Source organism: Gymnodraco acuticeps, unplaced genomic scaffold, assembly GCF_902827175.1.
Source record: "Gymnodraco acuticeps unplaced genomic scaffold, fGymAcu1.1, whole genome shotgun sequence".
NCBI lineage: Eukaryota > Metazoa > Chordata > Actinopteri > Perciformes > Bathydraconidae > Gymnodraco > Gymnodraco acuticeps.
In genome coordinates this window covers 5,844,905-5,867,705 of record NW_022992250.1, presented here as the reverse complement: position 1 = coordinate 5,867,705, position 22,801 = coordinate 5,844,905, and the positions used below count along the sequence as shown (strand labels likewise).

General features: G+C 45.3%; 1 protein-coding gene across 1 annotated transcript; it reads right to left on the bottom strand.

Moving 5' to 3' along the window:
- Positions 1-1,549: 1,549 nt before the first annotated feature.
- LOC117540127 (solute carrier family 13 member 2-like) lies at positions 1,550-22,801 on the bottom strand. Its single transcript, XM_034206647.1, has 12 exons — positions 22,586-22,801; positions 20,566-20,694; positions 19,618-19,754; positions 18,734-18,990; positions 17,920-18,097; positions 17,707-17,829; positions 17,112-17,321; positions 4,336-4,436; positions 4,149-4,264; positions 3,114-3,275; positions 2,894-3,031; positions 1,550-2,521 (listed from the first exon to the last, which is right to left on the bottom strand). The coding sequence occupies exons 1-12, from the start codon at positions 22,706-22,708 to the stop codon at positions 2,390-2,392; spliced, it is 1,806 nt and encodes a 601-aa protein (XP_034062538.1). The 5' UTR covers positions 22,709-22,801; the 3' UTR covers positions 1,550-2,389.

Sequence of the window (22,801 nt, the reverse complement as noted above, 5' to 3'; positions counted from 1 at the left end):
TGTGTGTGTGTGTGTGTGTGTGTGTGTGTGTGTGTGGTGTGTGTGGTGTGTGTGTGTGTGTGTGTGTGTGTGTGTGTGTGTGTGTGTGTGTGTGTGTGTGTGTGTGTGTGTGTGTGTGTGTGTGTGTGTGTGTGGCATCGCTGTGACAAGATGTTTTTGTAACATGATAAACCAGAAAGTAAGCAACTTTTCTCTAGACAAATAATGTAAAGTAAAATATTTATAGAAATTATTTTTTACATGTGTTGATGTTTAAGGACTAGGAACATATATTGCTTCTGATAAGGTGTGTATTTAAGACTTTAGTAACAATTTGGGGGATTTTTTGGTCAGGATTAATGTGTGTTTTTGTGCTTTTGTATGTCTGTCAGTTTGAAGCATGATTACTGGTCTGGTGAAACTTTATTATCTAGATGTTAATAATGTGGTCATCTGGTTTGCAAAGGTTAAATAGATTTATAAAACCTGCATCTTCCACACATGTATCAGTAGTAAGTGCATCAGACCTGTTTCTGTTTCCTTCTCACTTTGTCCTTTAGTGATTATACGGCGTATATATTTATTGTCTTTGCTCATAGCATATTTTTTTGCACACCTTTAAATGAGCCAAAAAATTGGAAACTTGTTTAGATGAGTTGACTGGATGTGTCATATGTTGAATGTTATGTAAAAAAAAAAACAGATGTGTAGAGCAGACTTATTTATGACTGATTGTGACTCATGCAATTATTTTGGACGGATGTAAAGTTTTCGACGACTCAATTGTCAATATGAGAGAGGAAAAGTGAAATAAATAAAAGAGTATGAGATTTTTTTGAAATATCACGGTGTCTTGATGTTATTGTGATAATGGTGTGAAGTGAATAAGATAGAGTTCACATGCTTTTAATTTACAGAATTCAAACGGTTCTGGTAAATAAATGTGGTAACTCACGTTACTTAGATGGGACTTCTTGTCTCTACTTTTCCGTTTATTGCACTGACCTGCTATGAACACAGTAGATATTGACCTTCAGCTGAATCATGTCTCGTTGGCAGACTCTTATCTCCGTGTTATTCTTCAACCAGCCTTTCATCTCTATCACTGTACACAATATAAGTAAAACGTTTGATTTGTGCGCTTCCCGCGCTTGAACTTCCTTAGGGCTCGAGGACGTTTGAACATTTTCGAGGAATAGGCTCCGTTCAGCACCTCTGATGCTCACTCATTAATTTGTTATATTCGTTTGTTTAATCTGTACCAAAATATCAGCAATTTATGTTACTATTTTGCTGATTCCTTGATTATATTAATTTTATTATTTTAAAATCTTATTATTAGGCCAATTAAAGCTTTGGCATGTTGTCTTTGTTAAAGTCATGCAAATAAAACCAACACAAACATGTTTTGTACAATACTTCCTGCTCCCAGACAAGGAACACATCTGGTGCATAGTACATTTCAACATGTACTTTTGTGCTGAGATACTAAACAACGTATACATGTTAATTATTAAGTTTTAGAGGTACATTATGACAGCTCGGCTTAAAAATGTTAATCTTTTAGATGAATAGCTCACCCATATTCCTCTAGAGTGTATCTCCAATTTTATTTTCCCTTGGAGGAATACAAATAATCACAGAACATTAAGAAATGTACAGTTAATGCTTGTTCACATACAGTCAGTGTGACAAAAACACTGATAACAAATAAAAGTGCAACAGAAAACCAAGACTTTAGGGTCCAACAAAAGAACTACAGTAATAAGTTAAATCTACTGATACAATTAATTCATCTAATTAAATATCGTCTGTAAACATAACTCAGAATAATTACATTTTAAATAATCAATCAAACACACAGTGTACTTCATCTTTGCATCATTTGTGAGTGATAAATAGAACAATAATATGACGTCACATTCAGGAAACTGTGTACAATACAAGTGACCTCAGTTATTTTTCCTAATGAACACTTCATTTGTCCTGACACGAGGAAGTACTAGAGGGGAGAGTCTGTCTAATAATAGACCTCAGAGTCGATAGAGCTTCAATCTTATCTCTGTTATCTCTCTTTTTGTAAATCAATCACCGTTTTGCTCTTCACCAAGGTCGTGTTTTATAGTCGTAAACCTTTTTATAAGTGTGTGGTGCATAACTATTAGGTTAAACTTGGTCTAAATATTATTTTTCTTTAGATAATCTTTAAACTTTTTTTCTTTACCACATAAACTGTAAACAACCTTTGATTTACTCTTCTTGTACTTTCCTTCTGTAATAATCAAAGCTTATGCTCCTTTCTCTCTTTTTTCTCGTTTAATCAATCATTTACACTATTATAAAGAAACACTTTTGAAAACGTTGTTGTTTCTTTCTCTTTTTACATTACTAGCTCTCTGTCGTTCATTACTCAAGGTTTACTATTTGTAATGTTGACCCAATGAGGAATGTTTCCCATGTCAAACATGGCATATCCCCAGGTGTTGACGCCTAAATTAACAGATAAAATCCCGATGATGTTCAGCATGAAGCCGGCTTTCACCTAAAGGAACAGACAGTGACATTTGATCAGTATAAAGAAGTTTAAAAACCAGGGTGCTATATGTACAGGTCTGAAAAATCTAAAAAGCAGCAATAAATGTATCTTCTTGGGGACGTTAGCGCTACAAGGACTTTTATAGGACTTTTTTGAGTCCTATAAACTTAAATCAAAGACTCAAACTATCTTCTTAAATTTTAATCTGGTCTATCCTGCCAAGATGTTTTTCTTACTCTATGTGAAGAACACTATCCTCCTCGTACCTCAACAAAGACTCAAACATTTCACTATCTTCTTGCAAATAATATCCTCTAAACTTCGCTTACATTAAAAATGCTTACAACAAAGATTGTGTATTTTGTAAATTCATCTCACCATGTCTATGACTTTGAGTTTTCCAAAAGCAAAGGCGATGGCGTTGGGGGGGGTGGCGACCGGCAGCATGAAGGCCAGGGAGGCGGCGATGGTGCAGGGCAGCATCACGTACAGCGGGTGAATCTTAATAGATACGGCCTATTATCAGAGACAGAGCAGAGTTAAATACATGTAGAAGCTGTGTGTTAGCGCCTGTGTGTGCATGTGGACGTCTGTTTACCATGGAGGCCAGGATGGGCAGGAACAGGGTGGTGGTGGCCGTGTTGCTGGAGCACTCTGTGAACGTGGCCACCAGCAGGCTGAGCACCAGCGAGATGGCGAAAGGTGGTATTTGCTCCAGAGGGGCCAAGCAGTCTCCCAGCCACTTGGACAGACCCGACTCCTGTAAATCAATCAATGTTTATTTATATAGCCCAATATCACAAATGTTAGATTTGTCTCAGTAGACTTTACACTTTGTACAGAATATCAATACGACACCCTCTGTCCATAGACCCTCACATCGGACAAGGGGAGAGCAACCGAGGAGGGATCCCTCTCCCAGGACGGACAGACGTGCAATAGATGCCGTGTGTAAACAAATGGTTTAAGCAGAAAATACTTGAAACAAAGAAGTGCAAGAACTCCTCACATTTACAAAATTCGCAATCATTTTTTAACGAACAATAGTAAGAGTAGTAATCAAAACTAACATTTAAAGCTCATCAAAGAATGGGAAGTTTGAACAGATATGGTTTTGATGTCGGGTTTTATGAAGTACTTGTCTATATTCAATGTACAGTACGGGCACATCCTCAGTTTGTAAAAACAGAGTACCAGCACGGAAGTGAAGCATGCACTGCTGTGGACAAGGGCAGCAACACATATTTTAGCTGTATTAATAAATGACCACAAAAATAAATCAATATCAGTTTATGTGTACGCTATATTTACAGCTTTAGACCAGCAGCTCATGATTTGTTAGGAAAAATGACTAATTGTAATCACAGCAAGGTTGAATCAAGTGGTGAAAACGTTCCAAAATAGCTTACACTTAAAGTGATTATGATTTTTTTTAGGTGGACCTTTTTGCAGGAGGCTCAAATACCTTCTGCCCCTGCCCACTGAAACACATGCTTTACTTCCATGCCATAAGGACTGTCTGCACTGCAGATATCCCTACCGCCATCTTCAGTCAGTAAGGATATACCTCGTACAACCACACTCAAAAACATCAGAACTAGCCACTTAAAAGTAGAAATGAATGAATGTTTACCTCGCTGCCAGCAGCCAGAGCGAAGCCTCCTCCCAGCAGCAGGATGATGTTCCAGGGCATTCGCTCGTGGACAACCTGCCAGCTCAGCAGAGTTGGGGGGCTATTCACTGTCTGACCTGTTAGATGAACACCAAACTGTCATACGTAGCAGTGACATATCCACTGTGTAGAGGATTTAGAGTGTTACCATTTTCGTCGGTACCGTAGCCTCCACACCGAGGCCTCTGGGAGGGGATGATGAAGAAGAGCATCGACATAAAGATGGCGACGGTTCCGTCTGACACAAACCTGAGGGATGCAAGGCAACATTGTTCAAATATTGTGGGTTAAATATGTTGCTGCCATGTTTTCTGTGTTGAAAATGTGTGTCGACACTCAAACTATACACTTCACTTATACAGAGACCAAAATATTTGACTGGCGTACTAGGGTTAAGGAGTTTCTTCACACTTTGATGGAATAAAGAGGGGTCAGAATAAATTAAATTAAACTGAAAGAATAAAAGGATGCAAGAGAGAATATTAAATTATATTGTCAACAAACTCTGTAAAAAGACCAAAACCAACAACTTGATGGTCTCTCTCTAAACGATTCCCAACCAACCCAACCTGTTTGTAGCTCTCAAATCCACTCAAAGACAGACTTCTCTAAAAACGGTTACTGAAAACAGCTGGGTACTGAAGTTAGTTATTGCTACTCTATTAAAGTAATCAAGAGTATGTGGTGTATTTGTTAGGGATGTTTTTCAGCAGGAGATTTTAATCTCATCACAGCAGCACTAAAGTGTATGTAGTATCGACCAATAAGTGACCATGTTCTTTATAATAAAGGAACATGTCATTTAACATTTAACAGCAGTCTGCTCACAGGGGTTGTTCCGGAAAATTGGAAACATGCCGTTGTACAACCACTTATTAAGAAACCTAGTCTGGATCCCACAGTTCTTGCAAACTTTAGGCCCATTTCCAAATTGCCTTTTATGTCCAAAATCCTAGAGAAGATTGTATACAGTCAACTTCTCGCTTTTCTGGAAGAGCACAAGGTACTCGAGGTCTTCCAATCTGGTTTTAAAACCTTGCACAGCACGGAATCAGCTCTTTTAAGAGTTTTTAATGATATCCTTTTAGCAACAGACTCAGGTGAATGCATTATCCTTTTACTCCTTGATCTAACGGCCGCTTTTGATACAGTGGACCATGAGATCCTGATAGCTCGTTTGGAGCAGTGGGTGGGCATTAGGGGCAAAGCCCTCGAATGGTTTAGGTCGTATCTGACTGGTAGGACTTTCTGCGTCAGCCTTGGGAACTCTGAGTCCTCGTCTGCTCCTCTCCTTTGTGGGGTTCCACAGGGCTCAGTGTTAGGCCCCCTGTTGTTTTCCCTGTATTTGCTCCCTCTTAGGTCCATTCTTAGGAAGCACGGTATCGCTTTCCATTGCTATGCAGACGATTGCCAAATATATGTGCCACTTAAAAAGAACGACTCATATTCAATTAAACCGCTGTTAAACTGCCTTGAAGACATTCAATCCTGGATGTCATGCAACTTTTTAAAATTAAATGATGACAAAACCGAAGTGATGGTTGTTGGTGCCCCTCGGACCACTCCTATAGACCTAGGATCCCTGGGCCTACTTTCAGATACTCCACCAGGCCTACCATCACAAATCTTGGGATAAAGATGGACCCTGAACTCAAGCTTGACAGCCAGATCAAGGCAGTTGTTAAAAACAGCTTCTTCCACCTCAAGCAGCTAGCCAAAATAAAGCCTTTTTTAAATAGTGACCTCTTTGAAACGGTAATCCATGCCTTCGTCACCTCCCACTTGGATTATTGTAATGCACTATATATGGGGACAAGTGCATCCTCCCTTGCTCGCCTGCAGATGGTGCAAAATGCAGCAGCACGGCTACTAACTGGCACACGCAAATACGAGCACATTTCCCCCATTTTTTCTTCGCTCCACTGGCTGCCCGTTCATTTGAGGATTCATTTTAAAACTCTTTTATTTACTTTTAAAACCCTCAATGGCCTGGCCCTGCCCTACCTCTCTGAGCTGTTACACAGCTACACGTCCACTCTGTTACGGTTATCTGAGAGAACCCAAACGCAGGACACGGCAGTGTGTTACAAAGGTTTTATTTGGAGGAGATAATCCGGCTGGAGAGTATCCACTGGAGCGTAATCCATTGAAGAGTATCCTCCGGAGTTTTAATCCACTGGAACGTAATCCATTGAAGCGTAATCCACTGGGGTTTAACAACGATCTGGCGCTGACAGGTTGTGGAGCCTCCGCTGATATACCATCCGTAATGGCTGATGGGAATCAGGTGTGTCGCAGAGGAGAGTGCTCAACTGTTTGCAGCTGGTGGAGATTTGAGCCGGGAGCCAGGAGTGACAGGCACCACGCCCACACAGACAGGGAAAGGGAAAACACACACACAAGGAAGGTGGCTGGAGAATGCAACCACCACAGTACCCCCCCCCCTTAAGGGACGCCTCCAGGCGGTCTACCAGGTCTACCAGGTCTTCCAGGGTTATCCCGGTGGAAGTCCCGTATCAGAGATGCGCCCACGATGTCTCGCAGGGGAACCCAACACCTCTCCTCTAAACCATATCCCTCCCAATCCACCAGATATTGGAATCCCCTTCCACGGCGACGAACGTCCAACAATCGCCTGACGGTGTAGGTTGGATGATTATTGATGATGCGGGGGGGTGGGGGAACACTCACTGGAGGAGACAAAGGACTGCTGGCAACAGGTTTCAACAGAGATACATGAAATGTTGGATGAACCTTCATGTGTGAGGGAAGTTTGAGTTTGACTGCAGATGGATTAATAATGGAGTCGATGATGAAGGGGCCGACATACCGTGGGGTAAGTTTCTTTGACTCTGTCTTGAGTTGGAGATCTTTGGACGAAAGCCAAACACTCTGACCTGGTAAGTAGTTGGGGGCCTGGGTCCTGTGGCGGTCTGCGATGAGGCGGTTGCGGGCAGCGGAGCGGAGCAGGGCTGCTCGGGTGTCCCTCCACACCTTACGACAGCGACGAAGGTGGGCCTGAACGGAGGGAACAGCAACTTCCTCTTCCTGGGCTGGAAACAGAGGTGGTTGGAAACCCATGGCACAAAGAAAAGGTGAAATACCTGTGGCTGCACTTGGCAGGGAGTTGTGGGCATACTCGATCCATGGCAGATGTGGGACCCATGATGAAGGGTTCTTGAAAGCCACACAACGAAGGGCCGACCCCAGATCCTGGTTGGCCCGTTCTGTTTGCCCGTTCGTCTGAGGATGATAGCCAGATGACAGGCTCACCGATGCTCCCAGAGCCTGACAGAAGGCCTTCCAAACGTGGGAAATGAACTGGGGGCCCCGGTCAGAGACGATGTCGGTGGGGATCCCATGAAGTCGAACTACATGGTTGACCAGAAGATCTGCAGTCTCTCGGGCAGTGGGAAGTTTGGAAAGAGCCACAAAGTGTACCATCTTTGAGAATCTGTCCACAATAGTTAGGATGATCCTTGTGAAAGTGGAAGTCCAGTAACAAAATCCAATGCCACATGCGACCAAGGGCGACTAGGTACTAGCAGTGGGCGAAGCAGGCCAGCGGGAGGCTGGTGGGAGGACTTGGCGCGGGCACACACTGTACAGGCAGCAACAAAGGCCCTGGTGTCTTGAGCCATGGAAGGCCACCAGAAGCGTTGTTTGAGAATGAACAGTGTGCGATGGACACCAGGATGACATGAGAAACGAGAGGTGTGTGCCCACTGCAGGACCTTGGAGCGAACAGGGGTAGGCACAAAAAGACAATTAGCTGGGCAGTTACCTGGGCTAGGCTGCGCTCGCTGGGCCTCCCTGACCAATGACTCAATCTCCAAGGTAACAGCCCCCACCACGCAGGAGGCAGGCAGGATAGTGTCTGGACTGGCAGTTGGTCCATCGGAAGCGAACTGGCGAGAGAGGGCGTCAGGCTTGAGGTTCCGTGACCCTGGACGGTAGGTGAGGGTGAATGAGAAGCGACCGAAATACAGGGCCCATCGAGCCTGACGGGAGTTAAGGCGCTTGGCAGATTGGATGTACGCCAGGTTCTTGTGGTCCGTCCATACAATAAAAGGGAGTTCAGCTCCCTCCAGCCAGTGCCTCCACTCCTCTAGGGCAAGTTTGACAGCCAGCAGCTCTCTGTTACCCACGTCATAGTTCTTCTCAGCTGGGTGAGGCGGCGAGAGAAAAATGCACAAGGATGCAATTGTTGGTCTCGTTCCGAGCGCTGGGAAAGAACTGCTCCTACCCCGGTGTTGGAGGCATCGGCCTCCACAACGAACTGGCGAGAGGAATCAGGGTGGATGAGCACAGGGGCAGTGGTGAAGAGTCTCTTTAGCTCTGAAAAGGCTGCATATCGCACTCTGGGGTCCAGGAAAAGCCAGTTGTGGGGGAAGTGAGTCTGGTTAAAGGACCCGCCACTCTGCTGTAGTCCCTGATGAAGCGCCGATAGAAATTGGCGAAACCAAGAAACTGTTGAAGCAGTTTGACTGAGGTTGGTTTGGGCCACCCCACCACCGCTTGGATCTTCTCAGGGTCGGATCTCAGCTTTCCTTCCTCAACGATGTAGCCCAGGAATGAGACTGTGTTGACATGGAATTCGCATTTCTCCGCCTTTACAAAGAGTCTGTTCTCCAGGAGTCTCTGCAGCACCTGCCTGACATGGATAATGTGCTCCTCTTTGTTACGAGAGAATATGAGGATGTCATCCAGGTAGACAAAGACTGACCGGTTGAGGAGGTCACGGAGCACATCGTTCACCATTGACTGAAAGACTGCAGGGGCATTCGTCAGTCCAAAAGGCATCACCAGATACTCGAAGTGACCGAGTGGTGTGTTAAAGGCCGTCTTCCACTCGTCCCCTTCTCGGATTCTGACGAGGTGGTAGGCATTGCGGAGGTCCAGTTTGGAAAAAATGGTGGCTTCCTGGAGGGGTTCAAAGGCGGAGTTAATGAGGGGTAGTGGGTATTTGTTTTTTACAGTAATGGCATTGAGACCCCTGTAATCAATGCAGGGCCGCAGTGAGCAGATCCTCCTTCGCACTCTCCAAAAACATGGAGTTTCAGGCTCTGCTCTTTCCCTCCTCACCTCATACCTGAAAGACCGTACCTACAGGGTGACATGGAGAGGGTCTGAGTCCGACCCTTGTCAATTAACTACAGGGGTCCCTCAGGGCTCTGTTCTTGGTCCCCTCCTCTTCTCCCTGTACACAAACTCGCTCGGATCAGTCATTAGCCCGCATGGTTTTTCTTACCACTGCTACGCTGATGACACCCAATTAATTCTGTCCTTTCCCCGCTCAGAGACCCAGGTCGTTGCACGCATCTCTGCTTGTCTAGCTGACATCTCTCAGTGGATGTCTGCTCACCACCTCAAGCTCAACCTTGACAAGACTGAGCTGCTCTACCTCCCGGGAAAAGATTGTCCCACTCTTGACCTAACAATCAACATCGGCACCTCTGTTGTTTCCCCGACTCAGACTGCAAGGAATCTGGGTGTGACCCTAGATAACAACCTGTCCTTCACTGCAAACATCGCTGCTACAACCCGTTGCTGCAGATACACGCTTTACAACATCAGGAAGATACGTCCCCAGCTGACACAGAAAGCGACTCAGGTTCTGGTCCAGGCTCTCGTCATCTCACGCCTAGACTACTGCAACTCCCTCCTGGCTGGTCTACCTGCATGTGCCATCCGACCTCTGCAGCTCATCCAGAATGCAGCGGCTCGTCTGGTCTTCAACCTTCATACATTTTCCCACACCACTCCGCTCCTCCGCTCCCTTCACTAGCTTCCGGTAACTGCTAGAATCCACTTCAAGACACTGGTACTTGCTTACCATGCTGCGAATGGATCTGGCCCTTCCTACATGCAGGACATGGTTAAACCGTACACCCCAGCGCGTGCACTACGCTCTGCATCAGCCAAACGACTCTCTGCGCCCTCGCTGCGAGGGGGACCCAAGTTCCCATCTGCAAAAACACGTGGGTTTGCTGTCCTGGCTCCAAGATGGTGGAATGAGCTCCCCATTGACATCAGGACGGCAGATAGCTTGCACATCTTCCGGCGCAAACTGAAAACTCATCTCTTTCGACTCCACTTCGAGCGATATAACTATTAACAAAGCACTTTTATACTAATAAAGGACTGGCTTACCTAAAGCCAGTTGAGTAGCACTTGAAATGTTTGGCTCTATGAAACCTGATGTACTTATATGATTCTGTTTTCTTCAAGGTTGTGTCTTCCTGGTCGAATGTACTTATTGTAAGTCGCTTTGGACAAAAGCGTCAGCTAAATGCAATGTAATGTAATGTGAGCGGTCCTTCTTGGAGACGAAGAAAAACCCAGCACCGACCGGGGAGGAGGATGGCCGAATGACACCAGCAGCCAGGGAGTCATGGATGTAATTTTCCATGGATTTTCTCTCAGGGCGAGATAGGTTGAACAGACGTGAGGAAGGCAGAGGGGCACCGGGAAGGAGGTCAATGGGACAGTCGTAGGGTCGATGAGGAGGAAGAGAAAGAGCTCGCTGTTTACTGAACACCTCTCCTAGGTTATGATATTCAGTGGGAACAGATGACAGGTCAGGCGGCTCGATCTTGAGTGGTGGAGAGGCGGCCTCTGCTGGCGGTAGGGCAGACTGCAGGCATGAGGATAAGCAAAAAGAACTCCAACTAATGATTTTGCCAGTTATCCAAACAATCTGGGGGTTGTGAGTTCTTAACCAGGGATGGCCCAACACTATGGGGGCCTGAGGTGAGGAAATTAGGTGAAACTGAATAAACTCACGATGGTTTCCAGACAGAATGAGGTTTACTGGCTTGGTGCGGTGAGTGACTTGGGCCAGGAATTTTCCATTTAGAGCATTAGCATTAAGAGGTGAATCTAACACTTCGCAGGAAATTCCTGCCTGAGCTGCAATGTCAATGTCCAAAAAATTCTCATCCGCCCCCGAGTCCACTAAGGCGAGCAGGGGTAGGGACTGTTGGTTGCAGCAAAGCATGGCTTCTAGCTGTGTTCTGGGTCAGGGGTTGAGAGAGGAGAAAGGGCTCGCCAGAATCCCCACAGCTACTGACGAGCCTGACCTTTTGGCAGACTAGGACAGGAGGAAACGAGATGACTGGTTTGGCTGCAATAAACACATTCCCCAGCATGGATCCTTCTAGCACGCTCAGATGGTGAGAGGCAGGCCCTTCCCACTTGCATGGGCTCCTCTCCATGGGATGAGGCTGAGTAAGGAGTCGGGAAAGATCGGGGAATAGGGGTAGTGGCAGTTCCAATTTGGGGATCAAGTGAGAAGTCGCTGGGATTGGAATGACGGCTAGTCCTATCCCTACGTCTCTGTCTGAGGCGATTATCAATCTTAATGGCTGTGGCAATTAAATTATCCAAGCTACCTGGATCATCCCTAGCCGCTAGCTCGTCTTTAATTGATTTGTTCAGCCCCTGAAGAAAAGCATCCTGTAGTGACTCGTTATTCCAGCGTGAGTCGGAAGCCACTGTTCTAAACTCCACTGAAAATTCGGCTACACTACGGGAGCCCTGCCGGAGAGAAAGAAGGCCTCACGGAGAACTGTATCATGATGCCCCACGAGAGCGCCTTGACTGGCCAGGGCTTGGCAGAGTTCGTCCGTAGTATTGGCCTGGTAGCCGGTGTCCGCTGGGTCCATACTGGCCAGATCGTTCTGTTACGGTTATCTGAGAGAACCCAAATGCAGGACAAAGGCAAACGTGTTACAAAGGTTTTATTTGGAGGAGATAATCCGGCTGGAGAGTATCCACTGGAGCGTAATCCATTGAAGAGTATCCTCCGGAGTTTTAATCCACTGGAACGTAATCCACTGAAGCGTAATCCACTGGGGTTTAACAACGATCTGGCGCTGACAGGTTGTGGATAGTGATGTTACGTATTGCGCCGAGGCTTCGGAGCGTGTGTCGAGTAATCCCAGAAGCTTTTTGTGAAGCATGTATCGAGGCTTGTATCGTTTTGGGCCAGTGACGTCATCGATGACAAACGAAGCCTCGCTGCCTGTCAATACCACGTGACTGCTTCAGGAAGCGATTCAGATCGGTTGAACCGTTGAACCACAACGCTCATAATACCCATGGATGTATAATAAGAACCATATTACCCCTCCTGTACCCGGGCCCGGTGACACGATGGAATCAAGAGAGCTCAGACCCTCACTTATATAGAGGTCGGAACATGTCATAAGTATAAATAGATACAAGCATAAATAAATATAGGAATAAAAACATCAATAAATACAGGAATACATATCTTACAGTGTTTTCAAGGAGATTCGGCATGTGTGCTGTGGCTCAGCTGGAAAGCAGTTGACTCACGACTGCAGGGTCCCTGGTTCAACGACTGAACAATACGTCTTTTTTGTTGTTTATAAAAGCTACAGCTACATGAGATAATGTAGTTAATAAATGTATTCTTTGATATGGTTTAGCCTTTCTCAGGCTACAACATGGTTAAGTTTACGAATATTATTAAGGAATACAAATCCCTCTTTGAAATGTTTAGCAGCCTCCTTAGGATTTTCAATCACAATCATTAAACTGTAATAAATACAATATTGTTAACATGAAAATATGATTTAATGTTCGTTGTTTAGAGGTATTCTAAGGCTTTACTCAATGGGAACTCGGTATGAGATAGAGCACACTGTTGAGATGTCCAATCTGCCTGTTTTACACACTTTGACCAACAGGGGGTTTGTGTTCAAATGAAGCCCATGATGAAGCCTCATGAGATGAACCCTTTTGCGAACCAATTGGCTGGAAAGCTTCAAAGCTTCATAAGGCTTCATCTCGCCATCACTAGTTGTGGAGCCTCCGCTGATATACCATCCGTACTGGCTGATGGGAATCAGGTGTGTCGCAGAGGAGAGTGCTCAACTGTTTGCAGCTGGTGGAGATTTGAGACGGGAGCCAGGAGTGACAGGCACCACGCCCACACAGACAGGGAAAGGGAAAACACACACACAAGGAAGGTGGCTGGAGAATGCAACCACCACACACTCGCACTCTCAGGTCAGCTGATCAGTTGCTCCTGAGGGTGCCAAAAACAAAGTCTAAGCGCAGAGGGGACCGTGCTTTCTCTGCTGCCGCCTCTAAACTGTGGAACGACCTGCCCTTGCTCATCAGACAGGCTCCCACACTGTCTGCTTTTAAATCCCGTCTTAAAACCCATCTCTTCTCCTTAGCATTCAGAAACAAGTAGATTGTTGCTTTTATTTGCTTTCAGTGGTCTATTGTTTTTATTATATGGCTGTTATTTATTTTTTAATTATTACGTTTATTCTGGTTTGTTTTGTGTTTGTATCTTGTATTTTAAATGTATTTATATTATGTTGTGTGAGCTTATCTCTCTGTACAGCACTTTGGTCTGAAGTTTTTAAAGTGCTATATAAATAAAGTTGGATTGGATTGGATTGGATGTCACCCAGCGTGTCCCGTTTATATGTTTTTAATAGTTTTTGGACAACAATGGAGGTGTATGACTTTTTTTCTGATCTTTGTTGACAATAAGAATAATGTATGATATTAGCACTGTCAGGATTATTTTGTCATGTCACGTTTCTATGTCTAGGTGTGGGTGTTTTTCCGTTCTCCTTGTCATGTTTTTCTCCCTGTATATTGTCTGGTCTCTTTTCCCTGTGTTTTCATGTCTGTCGTTAGTTTCCCTGGTGTGTCTAATTCCCTGATTGTTCCCACCTGTGTCTAGTTACCCTGTGTTTAAATTCCCCTGTCTCCCAGTGTTAGTTCGTATTGTCTCTTGCCATGGTCAGGTCTATGCTCAAGAATAGTTTGTTCCTCACTACGTGAGCGATTTTCCTTTTGGTCTCATTTTTTGTCATCTCATCCTGAGATTAGTTAGTGACCTTTTTTTTGTTCATCGTGTTTTTTTGGAAAAATAAAGTATCTTACCAGTACTTTACCTCTGTCTCCCTGTCTGCAATTGGGTCCAACATCCTAAGTGCCTGAGATCGTAACATAACGAACTGACCAGAAATGGACCCAGCAGATGATCCTTTTGAGGTGGAGCTACAACATTTTCCTTTTATTTGGCATGCTGCTGTGATTGGTGGAGTGGAGCGTCCAGTGTTCGGCAGAGGGAGGCCGCTCTGGTAGAGGCGCACCGGTTGGCTATGGAGAAACCAGACTTGGTGAAATTCGTACCTGGCTGGATGTTGAACTTCCTCTGGATGTGTGATTTCCAGCCTGCTGACTGCAGACGTCTCGGTGTGTTCCGTCTGGGGTCAACCCATGCTTCTTCCCCAGTTCCTGCTCATGTCCAGGAGTTGCTTTCTGGAACTCGTCTGGCTTTTGGAGGTCCACGGAGCCTTCAGGCGGCTTCTAAGAGAAGGAGTCGCAAGTCCAGGCTAGCAGCCCGAGCCCCAAGAGCCATGATTCCGGCTCCAGTGCCGGCCCCAGCAGCCATGGTCCCTGCTCCAGAACCAGACCTTACAGCCATGTTTCCGGCTCCAAAACCGGCCCACACAGCCATGATCCAGGCTTCAGCTCCGGACCTTATAGCCATGTTTCCGGCTCCAGAACTGGATCTTATAGCCATGTTTCCGGCTCCAGAATCGGCCCATGCAGCCGTGGTCCCTGCACCAGAGATGGCCCATACAGCCATGGTTCCGGCTCAAGTACCGGGCCCAGCAGCCATGGTTCCGGCCCCAGTTCCAGCCATGGTTCCGGCTCAAGTACCGGCCCCAGAAGTCATGGTCCCGACTCCAGCTCCTCGTCACCTGCTGGCTCTCCAGCCGACGCCAGCTCCCCGTGTCCTGTCGGCGTACCGGCCGACTCCAGCACCTCGTCTCCTGTTGGCTCTCCAGCCAGCACCAGCTCCCCGAGTCCTGTCGGCGTACTAGCCGACTCCAGCACCTCGTCTCCTGTTGGCTCTCCAGCCGACGCCAGCTCCCGGTGTCCTGTCGGTGTACCGACCGACACAAGTCCCCTCTCAGGTCTCTTCTCGAGTCTCTTCCAGTTCCTCTCAAGTTCCCTCTCGAGTCCCCTCTCGAGTCCCCTCTCGAGTCCATGTTCAAGTCCCCTCTCCAGTCTCCTCTCCAGTCCCCTCTCCAGTTCCCTCTCCAGTTCCCTCTCAGGTCCGCTCTTGAGTCCCCTCTCCAGTCCCCTTCGAGTTCCCTCGCAAGTCTCCTCTCGACTCTTCTCTCGAGTTCCCTCTCGAGTCTCCTCTCCAGTTCCTTCTCGAGTCTCCTCTCGAGTCACCTCTCGAGTTCCCTCTCAAGTCCCCTCTCGAGTTCCCTCTCAAGTCTCCTCCCAGTTCCTTCTCAAGTCACCTCTCGAGTTCCCTCTCAAGTCACCTCTCGAGTCTCCGATCAAGTCACCTCTCGAGTCTCCGATCAAGTTCCCTCTCGAGATTCCTCTCAAGTTTCCTCTCGAGTTCCCTCTCAAGCCCTCTCTCGAGTTCCCACTCAAGTGTTGTTGGAGGTTCCGCTGGGGGTCCTGCCAACTCTATGTCCTGTGCCGTTAGAGGCCCCGCCGACTACTCTCCTGCCGGGGGCCCCGCCAACCCTGTGTCCTGTGCCGTTGGAGAACCCGCCAACCCTGTGTTCTGTGCCGTTGGAGGCCCCGCCGACTACTCTTCTGCCGGGGGTCCTGCCAACCCTATGTCCTGTTCCGTTGGAGGCCCCGCCGACTACTCTTCTGCCGGGGGTCCTGCCAACCCTGTGTCCTGTGCTGTTGGAGGCTCTGCCGACTACTCTTCTGCTGGGGGTCCTGCCAACCCTGTGTCCTGTCCCGTTGGAGGTCCCGCCGTCTACTCTCCTGCCGGGGATCCTGCCAATCCTATGTCCTGTGCCGTGGAGGCCCCGCCGACTACTCTCCTGCCGGGGGTCCTGCCAACCCTTTGTCCTCTTCCGTGGGGAATCTTGCCGACACCTGTTCCACCGGCTCTGGTTACTGTCGGTCAACACCGGCTCCTGCCCGGTCCCCTGAGAGCTGGTCTTCGCCCCTCCTCGAACTCTGCCTGGCCCCCGGGCCGTCCGCCCGAGACCCCCTTTTTGAACTCTGCCTTGCCCCGGGCCGTCCGCCCGAGACCCCTCCTCGAACTCTGCCTTGCCCCCGGGTCGTCCACCCGAGTTCCCATTTTTGGACTCTGCCTTGCCCCCGGGCCGTCCGCCCGAGACCCCATCCATGGTCTCTGCCTTACCCCCGGGTCGGCCGCCCGAGACCCCTTCCTGGTCCTCTGCCGTGCCCTGGGCTGTCAATCAAGGCCCGTCCTCCGGACCCCCTCCACCCACCCTGCTGGACGTTTTGGATTTTTTGTTTTTTTGTTTAGGTACGTCTAGTGAGTAGTGAGTCCCTTGAGGGGGGGGGTTCTGTCAGGATTATTTTGTCATGTCACGTTTCTATGTCTAGGTGTGGGTGTTTTTCCGTTCTCCTTGTCATGTTTTCCTCCCTGTATATTGTCTGGTCTCTTTTCCCTGTGTTTTCATGTCTGTCGTTAGTTTCCCTGGTGTGTCTAATTTCCTGATTGTTTTCACCTGTCACTCCTTGTGTGTCTCCTGTGCTCATCAGTGTCAGCCCCGCCCCTGATTGGTCCCACCTGTATCTAGTTACCCTGTGTTTAAATTCCCCTGTCTCCCAGTGTTCAGTGTCAGTTCGTATTGTCTCTTGCAATGGTCAGGTTTATGCTCAAGAATAGTTTTGTCCCTCACTACGTGAGTGATTTTCTTTTTGGACTCATTTTTTGTCATCTCATCCTGAGATTAGTTAGTGACCTTTTTTATTTGTTCATCGTGTTTTTTTTGGAAAAATAAAGTATCTTACCAGTACTTTACCTCTGTCTCCAATTGGGTCCAACATCCTAAGTGCCTGAGATCGTAACAAGCACACTTAAGGTTTAAAAGCATGCCAAAAACATAGGAAAGATAAAGGAATACTCACGGTCCCCCTTTATTGAAGAGCACTGTTGCCCAGCCGTCGATGAAGCCTGGCTCCCGGCTGAACCACAGGACCACCAGCAGGACGAAGATGATGAGCACGGCCCACTCAGCAAACCTCACGCTGCCCAGCTTCTTGTACTCCTGCCTCATCACCTTGTACGCCTCCTTGTCTCTGTCGTTGTTCACACCGCAGCCAAATGACTTCTTCAGGCTGAGGAGGAGAGAACAAAGATGCCGTCAACAAATCAGAGAAATGTTTGAAGATGTATAAGTATGTCATAGGTTCAGGGATCGGGTTCAACTTTAAGGTTGAGCAATCCATGGATTGAAGTTTATAAAAGTGGTGTCATTAAATGGGATACCAAGTTTGGCCAGTTTCTTTACCTCAAACTCTTCATTGACAGTTTTACTGCCTAGAAATAAAGGCGGTAAAACAAATAGTCTTGAGGCATCAATAATACATTAAATAAATGTCCTTATTAATTTAAGACACATTTACATAGCAAAATACCACGAAAATGCAAGCAGGACAATCATTGAATTGGATTAAATGGCCATTTCAACATATTGACTGTAGGAAGGTGAAGTTGTCTTACTTGAACCCCAGGAACATAAACAGAAGCCAGAAGTATGCCAGCACCAGCATGATCAGCGCGTTGGGGAAAGCAAAGCCAAACCAGCTGGCAAAGTTGATCACATCCCCGTTCCCAGGGAAGAGCCTTCAGAGGAGGAAGACAGAGATATGAGAAGAGGAAAAGAGGGATAAACAGCTGAAATAATATCCCTCTGTGTTTTTAATAATGCCTTACTTGTCGATTTGACCCTTAAGGATGATGTTAGGGGTCGTGCCGGTGAGTGTAGCCGTTCCTCCGATGCTGGCAGCGTAACACACGCTCAGACTCATCCCTTTGGTCAGGAGAGCGTACTTCTCATCCATCACTCTTCTCTTGGAGTCCTGCAGTGACTCTGCACTCAAGCCATTTTCACCTGGAGCCAGAGACATTCATTAAGTTATGGAAAGTGTTCATTTCACATGTTTTCAGACACTTTCAAATGAAAAATAAGGAATACAAGATTACTGCTAACAAAAACTACGTTAAAATTGAGCTGTCATCATTTTGTAGATTGTGTAATGACAAAGAGTACAACCGAATGCATGTTCTTTCTTTTGTGCTGTTTATGAACCAATATCCAAAACTGAAAATGGCCACTTAATATTTATTTTATATTTACACTCCAAACGTTATGTTGAGAGTTCATGATAAAAAATGTCTCTACATAATTAATACAAGTACTAATGAGATACCAAAAGGTGAAACAGTGCAGACCACTGATTGGTGGAGAGAGAATAGTCAAAGCACATGGGACATGCTGCACAAACACAGCATTTGAAAACAGCAAAAATACCATTATAGGAATAACATGTTCTTGTTTTTACTTGACCAAATTTAAAATCAAGTGTCAAATCTACACCCAGCACTACTCCTTACAATTGAGGAAGTGCAGACAATCCTATGAAAGCATTAAGCCAGTCTCCCAACTGTATTGGGATAGCTGCTTAACGAGTAGTTGAGTTGGGGAAATTAGAGCTGAAGCATCCAATGGAAACACATATTGACTTACACTGTCCATTGTCCAGCTGAGCCTTGGTGTCAGGGTGTTTCTCTTCACTCATCTCCTGTTTACTTTTACTAATCTCAAGCTCAAACGCCTGGTTGTCCTGAGTTGCGGCCTGGAACTCCCGCTCGTCCGCCTGGGCCTCTGTGGCCTTCAGCTGCTGCAGCACGGCCGAGGCGATGGGCAGCATCATGGCCGTGGTGGCCGAGTTACTGATCCACATTGACAGGAAGGACGAGACGATCATGAAGCCCATCATCAACCTGCGTGAAAGGAGAGTGAAAGGTCAAATAAGGATCTTTAGTAGATCTGTTTCGTTTTGTTTATTGCAACCTGTTTCTGTAATCGAGTGCATGTCCTGTTTTTCATAAATTCTGCACATCTTTTCAAATGGATGAGCTGTCTTTGTTTGTTTTTGTCTAGTCATGATGCGTGTGTTTTCAAAAAGGGGACATGGACATTTGTTTTCCTCCTGCCTTGGTCAGAACATTTGGGATTCAACAAGATATTCAGATTTAGTTCAACTTTCTCTGTCAAGTTCCAGAAGAAACCAAAAATATGAAGTATAATGTATGAACCTGAAAATGACAATGTTATGTCTTCTTACAGTGAATTGACGTTATGAATTATTAGATGTTTGTTGTTTTTACTGTTGATGCTTTTTGTTCTTAAGGAATTATTAATCGTGTGAATTCATAGATATAATCTTGAAGATGCGCATAATATCATGAGAACTGCTGAATGAAGGATTTGTGTAACAACTTGAGCATTTCTGACCTCTAAAATCACTCTGAATAAAAACTACAAAGGTCCTTGCAGGAATTGTTGGCATTTTGGTCACATCTTGTGTCTGCTGTGAGGTGCAGAGGTGAGTTATATAACTTTCTTACAGGGCGGGACGGACGCCGACCAGCAGCAGCACTCGGAGAGCGATGCGGGTATGAAGGTTCCATTGCTCCACAGCGATGGCCACCAACAGGCCCCCAATGAACAGCATGTTAGAGTCTTTCAGATACTCAATACTGACCTGAAACACATCACACAGACACTCACGTTATCAAAAGAAGCAAGCATTTAAACATGGGCAAAACAAACAGTGCATAATTTGACCGGTGTAATAAACTGTGAACATGCTGGCCTGTACATCATCCAATTTGTTTTATGAGCTATAAAAGACACGGGATCAGCAGATGACAATCAGCAATGATCAGGATCAGCAATGATCAGGATCAGCAATGACGGTGCCGTCTCCGCACAGTGTCCTAAAAATGTATCGAATAAAGGTTAACACTTTCAGACAGAGCTAATTTCCTGTTTTATTTAACTCTATTTGTTTCTGTTCTTCTGGTGTGCTTTTGCTGTTCTTTAACTGATCCTGACCTTCACAATTACCTACAGTTGGTCCAATGTATCCTCTCATATTTTGTCATTGCCTGCCTGCAGTTTGAGAGGCACAAAAAAATATGCCTCATCTCTTCTCCTAACCCTTTTTATTGACCTCAAAGGAAAACGTCATGGGAAACATGTATAGCAGAATTGATAAGGACTTAGAAAAGACAACTGTGATAAGATAACCCAACTGTATTTATGATAGCTAGATATTGTGAATGGAGATATTTCTTTCAAGCAATATCTTGTTATATCTCATAGAAATTAGTACAGTGACAAACTCAACTTTCAATTTATAGTTTACAAATAAACTGCGATAGAAGAATACCTTGAACACTACATTTTCTCCGAAGTATCTGAGAACCTTTTAGTGATAAACAGCAGTATATTCCTACAGGGGTCAGAAGTTGGAATATAATGAAGTACAAAAGATTAAATAAGGACTTTACATCTGCAGCCTTCATGATGCCCATCATAGGGAAGAGGACGACCGGCAGCAGTGCGGTCACGGCCAGAGGCATGCACTCTGTGCACCAGTACAGAGCCATGAGGATGATCGCATAACCACATTTGGCTTCCTGTAAACACACACACACGCAAACACATCAACAACACTGGTGTCAGAAGAAATTGGTGGGGAGGTAAAAGTGTTCAGAAGAGACAATCTGAGAATTAGTAAGGTATGGAGACAGATATTGGACAAAGACACACAAACACACATGTATACAGAGATGTACACAACCTTATAAAGTTCATACAGTGTTTATCATCCTCTGTCTTATCTGCAGCCTCACTTTATAAGGTAATAATACTTTACACATGCAGATAGCAGGAAGCGTTGATTGTAAAACAGACAATTTGTCATGCTCTCACAATATAGTTCTTTATTGGTCCTCCGTAAAATCACAGAGCGTTAAAACTACCCGACACAAAACTTTCCACTGCCAATGTTCGAAACCCTCTGAACTCCTCACTAAGATGCTGCTTTTAAAACGTTAATACATAAGGTATCATGATGTGAGAGGTCATTGTTGCAGCACACTGCAACAGTAGCATGTTTGCTTTACTTACTTTGATACTGTATTATCCTTTACTATTAAAACTATTACGTACACTTTTAACATAAAGTCATTTTTTCATAAAATAGGCGTTTTGAATTATATTCACCATTACCCTTCTTCTTAGAACGTTACTGGATAGAAGTAATCAACATTTTTAACTAATTGTTGGGGAGATATTTCCAAGGTCCATAGCTTTGACCCAGTTTATCAGTTCATACTGTCCTGACTGAGCACAGGAACCTGTAACCTTGGCTGCTGTGCTCTCAGTGTTTTGTCTCCCTGTTCCTGCCTGTTGGCGTCAGCTGATAGAGGTGTTATGATTCTATCTTGTTATGCACAATGTTGATAATTCTCTCTGAACTAGCTAAATACACGGGTCTGGGGTAGAGTTCTTCAGAATTGACGTGGCAACTCTACCGTGAAGTCAGAACCTCTGGCTCTTGGACTTGTTTTGTGAATTCTCCGGGCCGGAGCTCCTAAATAAACCATCAGTGTTGACATCAAAGCTCCTTCCTGAGTCGGTGACTCCCACTGCATTGCTACACAGAAGTTTTCCCCCACAATAATCATGATTACTATTATTTTGATTTGTTATTTTCATATGTTATAGCCATTTTACATCAATAATTTCAAAGCAGTTTATTATGGAACCATATGAAATCTAAAAAATGCTAACATAGAAACATAAAGATATGTTTACAGGCACAGTACAGTGGTATCCTCAGTGCCTTTGTGTTTTGCTCTCTGATGCCGTCATCCCATATTTTCTTGACTTTTCAGCTCTTCATTGGCTCTTTGATGTCCAATGTGGTTTGACATTAACTGCTCATTGTGCACACTTTTACCTTTGTCTCTCCTTCATCATAAAGCAACGATCCTTGAATACAATCCATACATCAAGACAAGCACATGAACATGCTGATTGATGATTTATTTTAGTTTCAGTATTTAACACATAATGCTTAACATGGGGCACACTATCAAAAGGTCATTGTTATTTTGCTAATCCTTTTAGGAATTTGACCCTAATCTTTCTTGGGATAAAGTTATTTAGAGTGGAGACCTGATGAGTGATTAATGAACGACAGAACACATAGCCTGCTTTCTTGTGTTTTCAGTTAAACCTTACCTTACATGTATCTGTGGCATGTGCTTAATGCCACAGATACATAAGACAGATTGCTAGTTACTGTATAGTAGTGTGTACCAAAATGAAGTCACTGTTAAAAATGTTTTTCCAAAGGGAATGCATTATTATACAGTTAAAGAGAAGTAGAAATTCAGGGGAAGAAGTTGTGTAAAACATATTTTTTATCAGTCAAACCCCCCACTAAGGTTTAAGAATTGAGGTTCTTTCAATCTAGACAGTCAATACCGATTCAAACCATTCACTTAGTTAAAAAGTTACCTGTGTAGGAATGACGAGTGGCAGAGGAAGCAGTGCCAGCGGAAGGACCACAATGATGATGTAGTTTCTGTGGTACCACATCCACCTTAAACAACTATTTATAGTTCTCCTGGAAGATCCCATGATTGAACCAGGGGAGAGTGAACTATCCACAGGGTCAAGACTTATTCAATTGAGCTAAACACATATGTCCCTCACAGAGACCCACTGAGGTAA